The sequence below is a fragment of the Montipora foliosa genome, chromosome 8 (genome assembly GCF_036669935.1).
Source record: "Montipora foliosa isolate CH-2021 chromosome 8, ASM3666993v2, whole genome shotgun sequence".
In the NCBI taxonomy this organism is placed as follows: domain Eukaryota; kingdom Metazoa; phylum Cnidaria; class Anthozoa; order Scleractinia; family Acroporidae; genus Montipora; species Montipora foliosa.
Window position 1 is genome coordinate 32,349,523 of NC_090876.1, and position 10,000 is coordinate 32,359,522.

At 40.6% G+C, this 10,000-nt stretch overlaps 1 protein-coding gene across 1 annotated transcript in view; it reads right to left on the reverse strand.

Annotated features, from left to right (window-relative positions):
• The window catches only part of LOC138013324 (uncharacterized), a 95,221-nt gene extending 89,119 nt beyond the window's left edge, over positions 1–6,102 (reverse strand). Inside the window, exon 1 of the mRNA XM_068860362.1 lies at positions 6,047–6,102. Coding sequence (XP_068716463.1) covers positions 6,047–6,061 — 15 coding nt within the window. The 5' untranslated portion in view covers positions 6,062–6,102. The remainder of the gene's footprint in view (positions 1–6,046) is intronic.
• Positions 6,103–10,000: the final 3,898 nt, after the last annotated feature.

Below are 10,000 nucleotides of genomic sequence, written 5' to 3' on the forward strand. Positions count from 1 at the left end.
CTACTCCGGTTAGTTACTGAAGAACAGAACGACCTGCTCGCACACTTTGAGAATGACATGTACGATCTAATCAAGAACATCAAATTCAAAGACCATACAAACGACTTCCAAAGGAAATTAAAAACCGACACGAAGAAGATACAGTCTTCTGACAACATGTTTGTGTTCGCCGACAAAACATCAAACATCTATGAAATGCCAAGCAGCCAGTACACGAAGTTACTTCACCAAAACATCACAAAGTCACACCAGAAGTCAGACCCTTCAATCAAGCAAGACATCAACAACGAAGCAAAGCTACTAGCCGAATCACTCAACCTCGGCAACAAGATAGAACGCTACGCAAATCGACCCGCATTCATCATGCTAAGAGACCAGAACGAGACTTTCAAATCCAAAACTCCCTGCCGATTGATAAAGTTGCCAAACAGTACCTACAATCCTGGCCAAAAAGTTACGGGACAGAACACAAAATGGCTCAGGCACCGTACATTTTTGTTTTACACATCTACAAGCAGTCGCCATAACCTTTTTCAAGCTCTCATCGTCATTTTCAGAAACCCTCCCTCCCCCTCGCAATGTTGAAAGTTGCTGGGATCCTTCGGACTGTACATAAACACAGGAGCGTAACAACATTGTGAGGGGGAGGGGGGGGGGGCAGAGAAAGACTCTGAGATATATGTAGCAAATAGTCCCATTATTTTTGGCCAGGAATGTCTGAAATAGTTTTTTTGTATGAAATCAATTTATAGGTCTACAACCAATGACGACATATTTCAAATGTTTAGATATAGATGTGAACATGTCTTTTGGACGTGTTGCGGGTAAATTGACTGTTCTATATTTTCCCCCCAAGGGGAGGAGGGCGCGCGGCAAAAAAGCGACGTTTAAACGCATTCTTTTTTCATCTGTGATGTGCATGTTTGGTTCAAAGAAAAAAATTCAGTTATACTTGCTTACAGTGAGGTATACTGAGTGCTGCACATTTTTGCGCTGCGTCTGTTACAAGAATTGAAAGTCATGGCTCCTAGGATTACAGCTGTGCAGAGAGCATTATTTTGGTATTGTTTGCAAGGAAGTATGGACGTGCGTGTTATCGTGACATAGCAAATGAATGTGGGATTTCGAAATCTTCCTCTGCCAGAATATGTGTGCGAGAGTCCACAGCGAAGAAATTGGCCAACAGCGTTACCAAAAATTCGTCAAGTAAGCTAACTAGTAGGAGGGGGAGGCCAAGAAAAGTAAGTGGTCGCAGTGTGCGAAAGCTACTGCGCACATTGAGAGACATGCAAATGAGGAATGTTCACATAACCGCGAAAAACGTGGTAGAAAAGAGTGGGCTGTCTCTTGAAATGGCAAGCAGAAGAACATTTTCGCGCTATCTGAACGAGGAAGGCTATAGCTACTGTACTTGCAAGCGAGAAAAAAGGGGCTGTTGAGCGAAAACAATCGAAAGGTGCGGTTACGATTTGCTAGGAAAATGAAATGCAAAGTAAAGCAAAATCCAGAGTTCTGGACAAATGAGGTGGCATTTTTTCTTGATGGAGTCTCTTTCATCCATAAATATAACCCGCAGAGCAGTGCTTCCTGCAATAAATCTCGTGTATGGCGACGAAAGGGAGAAGGCCTTAAGTTTACTTCAAAGGCTTCAAAGAACTTAGCAGGTGGCAGGCGCTTGCATGTCCTCGATGCTATCGCTTATGATAAAGGGGTGATACTGAAAGTTCCTTATGAAAAAATGAGTGGGGAATTCTTTGCCCTTTTCATACGCAGGCATTTCAACTTAGCGTTTGCACAAGCAGGGCCGAAAGCGAATGGAAGAAGATTGTTTGTAATAGACAACGATCCCTCACAACGAAGCAAGGCTGCTGCAAAAACTCTTGAGGGTATAGAAGCTGAACTTTTAGAGATCCCTGCTAGCTCACCTGATGTGGACTGTATAGAAAATGTATTTCACCTCGTGAAACGCTTTTTAGAGGAAGAAGCAATAGCTCTTAAAAATATTACAAAGGAATGTTTTGAAGAATTCAAACAGCGTGTGTTTACAGCTTTTGATAGTATTCCAGTAGCCATGATAGATAACATCATTCTAAGCATGAGTAAGAGGATAGAAGCAATCCTCACCTGTAAAGGCCATAGAGCCAAATATTAGTGACAAAAAAAAGCTCCAGTAAACCAATAACTTCCTTTTTTTTCCTTCAACTTTCAAGTGTCACATTTACAGAAAAATGAGACAAAAGTACTCTATTTGTCGATAAATAAAGCGCTACAAGTTAATAACCTTACATGGTCTGTGACTGAGATATCTATTACGTGACACCGAAGTCATAAAACCCAAATAAAAGGAGTAAAAATATCACTGTTACACCTTGTTACAATCATGTCATTGTCCACTTTTACACTTAAAAAAAAACACAAAAAAAAAAAGTTTAACCAACAATGATATTTGATGCATGGCGCGTTTGTCATTGTAAATGAGTGTTTATCTCCTATTGCGTGACACTCAAAATGGCTGTACATTTCTCGCACGACATTTCTCACTGACTTAAATGATTGTACTGCAAAAACAATGAGTTGATTTGAAAGATTGTATGTGCAAATCAAAACACTTAATTGCTATCTATCATTTCCACCCCTTTGTAACCCCCCAAAAGGGGGTTTACGTACTTCGCCAACATTTCTCACCCCTATTGCCATAAAAACTATGAAACACTATGAAAGTTATTTTTCGGTAAGGGGTGAGAAATGTGAGAAAATGTACTTAGTGACTGCAGTGGGTTCAGGCTAGCATTTGAGAGCAAAGAAAGGATGGCATTGAAAAACTTTCGAGGATGAAATGGCTACTAACGTGCAAAAGAGTATCGAAAAATGGGTTTTTAGGGGCGAGTAATGTGTGTGAGAAATGTAAACAATACTTGATGCCTGTATGTAATTTAAGTAGTAACGCCATTTGCAGTGTTTTCCAGGAGAAATCGGGCAAAACAATGACCACAAGGCACTAATTCTTGCTGCTCCTCGTCTGGTATTTGACGCCAAAAGTGGAAAAAGCGCCACCTGACATTCATAATCTGGGTGTTAGTGTGGTCAATGGAGCCTCCTTTCACTAACACTATGGGGGCGTCTGAGGTTGCAAAAAAGGGTGTGTCCCTTTGCAATTCAACATCATGGCTACTTTGGTTTTTGGGAGCAGACAAATGAACGGTATCACCCTCTAGGGCAAGTAGCAGATCTGCCCAGGCTATTATCTTGGGATGCCATCTGAAATCATTGAGATAAATACATTGTAATCTCAGCATCCTCTGCACCGATCCACGCAAATGACCCCGTAGCAGGGTTGCAGAACGCTTTATAAATCACCTTCAACGGAGATAAAAAGGGGGTGCAGGGATGGTGAAGTGGTGAGAGCACTCGCCTCCCACCAATGTGGCCTGGGTTCGATTCCCAGACTCAGCGTCATATGTGGGTTGAGTTTGTTGGTTCTCTACTCTGCACTGAGAGGTTTTCTCCAGGTACTCTGGTTTCCCCTCTCCTCAAAAACTGACATTTGACTTGATTTACTTTCATTGTTAATTTCATTTTATAGTGTCCCCAATTAGCGCTCCAGCGCTAGAATGACTAGACACTTAAATAAAGTTCCTTTCCTTTCCTTTTCCTTTAAACCTTATAAGCCTGTAAGCAGGGGTACTGTAACTAGATGGGTGCAATGTACTTTGGCTTTAGCTGGTATTGATATACACTGTAACATATATTCAGCTCACAGTACCAGAGCTGCATCTGTTTCAGCAGCAGGGCTAATGTAAATATTGATGACATTCTCCAAATTGCAGGCTGGTCATTTGAATGCTGTTTTGCTTGCTTTTACAACAAACCTATTGCTAAGGTTTCAAGCTATGCAAGATCAGTCTTGTCATCTACAGTGCCCCTTGGAGATAAGCGAACAACGCACATGCAAAATTAACACACAGAATACACCTATACGCATTTTTTTTGACATGTACGCGTTTGTGCCTTTGGTATTCATAACCATAATTTTGCTTTTCCTGTTATTGTTTAGGGAGACAAAAGAATAAATTGCGTGACTCCCAAAGGAGTCAAAAATTTACATACGCAAGTACATGTATGTTGCTTTGATTTCTATCAATTTCGATCTGCAAATGCCGTCGATGAAAACACCCACAGGGTATTATTTCAAAGATTAATACCTTTTACATGCAACAAAGGTCTCAAAAGACGAGCGAAATTAAATTGGCAAATTATGCCCCGCAAAACTGAAGACATGATTTTTGTCAGTGTTTGCTGAGACGCAGTATTTACAGTCATTTCATGATAAGCTTTTACCAATGCATACAAAAAAGTCCAATTTTTCCTTGCAGAAAAATCAAATAAATGTGATCGGCACATCATAGAAAGTTTTTTTTCTCTGAACTGAGAGTATTTCACCGTTTGAATCAGCGAATTATGGCCTCTCGCTGGCATGTGCCCACAATTAACCCAATACTTTTCCTTGCAGAAAAATCAAATAAAAATTAATGAGATCAGCGCATCATTGAGCCTTTGAAGAAAAATTTTGCATCTGAAGTGAAAGCATTGTACCCGTTGAAATCAGAAAATCGTTCATAACAGAGCTGAAGATGTGGTTATTACATGAATTAAAATCCTATTTATCACGTGTTGCCAACCGTGTTTGACTTCACTGTTGTGCTGAAAATCCATGCCAAAAAAATCATTCTTTGCTGCTGCATTTACAACAAAACAACTGAAGCTGCAAAATTCTCAGCCTTAAATGATGAATTTCTGCACAAAACCGCTAATGATGAGCCCTTTGCTTACATGTACGAGTTGTGTTTTTTAGTTTACGACTAAATGGATGCAACGGCGCACAGTTTGTTTATTATCGCTCTCAACGCTTTCACTTTTTCAATTTCAATGTCTAAAAGGTTTTTCTGTGCTGTTTGTTGACAGGTTTATATTTCTCCAATGGTAAACTTGATGATTTTTTTTTGGGCTTTAAAACCCAAATATCCAGCCAGAAGGACTTTGCGCCATTGGAATAAGCATATGGTGATTTTTTTTGCTCTTTTAGTGACACACCGTCCAGCAAACACGCAAATTATTTTCACAATCACCACACCAGAAACGACTGAGAGTAAACAAAGACAAGGTGACAAAAGAAAGACAATAGGAGAGCTCATAAATACTAATGAGCCTTTTTGCGTATGTCTTGACGCACATCCGCATTTTTTTACGCATAAATACGCATTTTGCATACATGCGTTTTTTGCGTATATTTTGGTTTGCTTATCTCCGAGCTACACTGTATGTAAAATGTAGCACTTACACATTACCATTTAACTGGCAGGTTGTTGTTTCTTCATGTCCACATTGCTTTGAAGTCTCATGGAATCTCTCAGCATGGTAATGAGGTAGAATTTAAAAATTAAACGACACTTACCGGTAAGTCGAAGTTTGATTGTGATTCTACCGAGTTACAGGATACCGAGAGATTACATGCCCAATTTCCTACCCACCCCTGTGCTGTTGGTTATGACAGTACTTTTATTTGGTCTGTTTGTTATGTTTGAGAATATGAATCCTATTACAACGATTGCTTGAAACTCCACTTCTTTCGCTTATTCTAAAATTGAAAAATGGGTAAAATTGCAGGAAAAGTGCCGAGATTGCAGGAAAAAAAGTTCGATTTTCCGTATTTCAGCCAGAAGTTCGACCGGTTCCTTTTAAGTCCACATAGACTTAGAAAAAAAACCTCTACGAAGAAAGAACAAAGCGCCACAGTCCCAAAGGATGTGTACTGTTTACGCTATTGTTTTCTTGAAACAAAGGAGAGTATGCATAATGTAGTAGGGACTTGTGCGGAAATCTTGCAGAAATCCCACACAAAAATCACACAGTCAAATTCCCCACCTCCGCGACAACATGACGGCCAAAGGTATCAAAAGCCTCCACCCTGCGGCGAGTAAAGGTGGCCAAAATAATACCCTTTAGACTTTGCTGCACACAACAAGAATGCAACGTATGTACCACTCACCTTTAGTTCAGCCATCTCTCACGAACGCAGAAAGTTCACTCGCACGTGGATATTTTCCAAGATGGCGGGCTTATTTCCAACCTCGTTCCCAGGGCTTTTCCTTCACTACTTTGGGAGGAGAAAGCCCTGGGAACAAGGTTTATTGCCATCATGAGGCAATGTCAAATTCCCCACTCTGGGTATATGTCGTATGATCAAAACGATGAAAATCCCCACCCTGCGGACAGACCTTACAGACAAAGCCCCCCCTGGGACTTAACCCCAAATGAGTGGTTAAGTATGACAATACAGGTAAAGAAATAACAAACAAACTGCTGTTATAAACATAACGAGATAACGCATGTTGTAAAACGTTTTATGAACTTGACGTTTCGTATGCTCCAACATACATCCACAGAAGTAACCGTTACCTAAAGTACAATTGAATTTAAACATGGAGACTAATACCAAATACGGAAAGTAATGACAATGAAAATAAACAGACCTAGTTAAATCTGCTTGAAAAAATTTAAATGGCTAGTAGAGAAGTTCCCTGCTAGCAGTCCCTCCTCTCATTTTTGCCTCGCCGTGAGAGACCTCTGCTAGCAGGGAAGTAGAGAAGACGTTTCTCACTGCCAACATTTTCATTAAGCGCTGCTTTTAACTCGCGAATCAACAAGGTTTCCTTACTTTTACAATGTATATCAGACTGTCCAGTGGCTAAAATGTCAAAGTGATCTCATTTAATTCTGTGGCCTGTTTGGGTCATATGATCAGCAATGGCAGAAGAATGGCTGTTACGCTCTGAAATGTTCCGTTTTCTTGTCTTGTAATCGACGTTTTGTTTTCCCGATATAGTAATCATCACAATCCGAGCAGCTAGCCTTATAAACTACTTTAGACCTAAGGGAGCGGCTGAGTCTGTCTCAGGGGGAAAAAAGGGGAAAAAAGACTTAATTCGGCGAGTGTTTCTGAAAATAATCTTGGGATTAAAACAACCATAGAACTTGTAAATACATGATTTAAGCTGTTGAGTGACAATTTTACTTTGAATACCTAGATAAGGTAAAACAATGAAAATTTCTTTTTTGCGCACTGTAATAATATCCTTAGGTTTGTTTCGGTGTTTATTGACTACATCGTTCGTGTTATAAGAAATTGTACCACGGGGGTACCTATTGCGTGACAAATGCCTCTTGAGATCATCTAAAGCAGACTGTAGCAGACAGGGTGATGAACAGATTCACAGACAACGATAAGTAAGTGTGCGGATGAGGTTAATTTTGTATTTTCGATGTGTAAAAGAATCCCATTGAGTGTAGAGTCCAGTGAACGTTTTCTTTCGGTAGATGAAAGTGGAAAAAGAGTAGTTAAGTTGGCGTTTGATGAGAACATCAAGAAATCAAGGAATCTTCTGGTCCTGTTCAAACTCAATGGTGAATTGAATGTGTCGGCTATTGAGATAAGAAACGAATTGAACAGCGGTGTTCCTATTGTGAAATAAGGCGAACGTGTCATCAACATATCTAAACCAGATGGTTGGACGAGCACCGTTATTCATTACCCATTATTCATTATTCATTATGCATTATTCATTATTCATTAACCATGCGCGTCCTACACCCTAAACGAAAACCGCACAGTGGCTAGGAGCTTGCTTACCAGCTCTCCAGGCTCGCTTACATAAGAATAAACGGCGTCTGCCTGAATAAACAGTTGAGCAAGTGTCATTTCCTCCGACCTAAAGAGAGACATCTCGGATATCAAGCAAGATGTGTCGAAACGCAGCTGAGAAATAATACACTAAAAGTCGAAATATGACAATCAACACTTCTTGTTTTCGCTCAGTCTTTCTCGTCCAATTATTTGGCGCGAAAGCGGTTGTTTTTTGCTGAAACTTTCATGCAACAGCGAAACAAGTTTCAGGAGGCAGGCATGGTGTAACATGGTCGGTTTCATGAATCTTTTATGAACTTCCGTTTCGAGACAAGTTTCTACTTCTGCAAAGGTCACAACGATCGAATAGGTGATAAAAACAAGAGCTGCACTGTTTAACACCACTTCTTGAAGTCTTGTTACGCTACGCTGGGTAAGCCAATCCGAAGCCGGCCAAGGCCATGGAACAAGTTTCAACGTTCCCGAACAAGTTTCGACCTTTTATGTTACACGGTGCACAAACGCAGAGCACAGTAACGGTTAACCGTCACTTAGCCATCCCTCTAACGGAGGTTTCTCTTTCTATTCAACTTACACGACTTACAATCTACTTCAAATTTTAAATATACTTTAGAGAAACAAACATTTTAAACATCCAGAGAAGGTTAAAAATAGGCGAAGCAGACAGTCCAACTCGGATCGACGGCTCCTCAATAAAGTTTCCGATATCCACTAGACTAGCAAGATAAGCTTCTAAGAAGGCATATCTTTTATAGAACTGACGTAGTGGTACCCAGCAAACTATTGAAAGCTGACCGTTCTTGAATGCAAAGTAGTTTTATGGTCGTATTCTTTTTACTCAGGTTACACTACCTCATTAGTGAGCACAAGTAGTTAAGTGTCTTAGGAGTTTTCTTGTTATCCCCCTGTAGGGGGGCAATTAGTACATGTATATTAGGACCGAATTTTTATTAAATCGTTTTTTCGTCGTGTTAAACCGAGTGCATGTTATGTAGCTACACGAGTACTCCTTTTTCCTGTCTTGTTGCACACGTTCGGTGAGCCTTGTTATTTGTTCAATATTGTCTTTTTGGTTTAAGTTTTACGTAGTTAAACTCCTAACTCATATTACTGTATTTCTTTCTTTCTCGTAGCAAACCTAACATTGCTCCCCGGCTTGTTTGTTAGCAGAGGCGTGTGTTCGGATTAAAGCAGAGTCGTTCCTTTTTCTTGTCGAGTATACTTCGTCCTTCGCTACTGCAGATCAGCTTAGCTCAGCTGAGAAACAATAAATTCTCGTTTTCATTCTTTTTACTGAGGTAAGCTTGTAATATAAGATGGGATATTGCGGCGTGTAATTGTTACGAAATGGCCAACCTCCTTTTGAGGGATGGCGAAGTCTGCTTTCCGTGCAACGGCTGCTGAAACTCGGTTTGCAAGAACCTTCAGCTAAACCTTTCAACATGTGACAGCGGCTTTAGTTATGGCTTCGGACAGAGTCTACATATATGTAACGGCATTTTCACAGATCAAACTATTTTTAGACCAGTTCTTAAGTAAGGTTTGGCTTGCATCAGTGACCCAAGCTTGGGCTGCCTGTGAGTTGGAAGGAGAATTTCTGATGCAGCTATTGCGTACGATGTCAAACATCCAGTTATTGTCTCTCAAGAACATCACCTTAGTCGTCTTCTTATTTCGGATTGTCGTAAGAAGCTTAACCATGAAGGTACAGGGCATATTCAAAACGAAATGAGGTTGATGTACTGGATCCCTCATTTCAGATCCACTGTGAGCAGAGTCCTCCACAATTATTCACTGTGCAAGCTAAGACAAATCAAACCGCAACCCCCTTTAATGGCCAGCCTTCCAAAAGACCGTTTGCAAGTGGCTCCACCATTCACTAAAGTTGGGGTAGACTATTTTGGCCCTATAACGGTCAAGGATTCCCGCAAGCATGAGAAGTGTTATGGGTGTGTTTTCACCTGTTTGGTAACAAGAGCTGTACACCTTGAGTTGGCAAGTTCATTAGAAACTGACTCATTCATTAATGCTCTTAAAAGATTTGTGGCGGGGCGGGGCCCACCGTTGGACATATATTCCGATAACGGTACCAATTTTGTAGGAGCTGACCGCGAGATCAAGCAAAGTTTGCTGGAATGAAGCCAGTCACAACTAGTGGATTTCCTGTCTCAGAAGCAGATTTATTGGCACTTTAACCCCCCACGTTCGTCTTACTTTGGTGATATATGGGGGCGATTAGTTCAATCATGCAAGAAAGCTCTCAAAGTTGTATTTCATGGTCAAGTGGTTACAGATGAA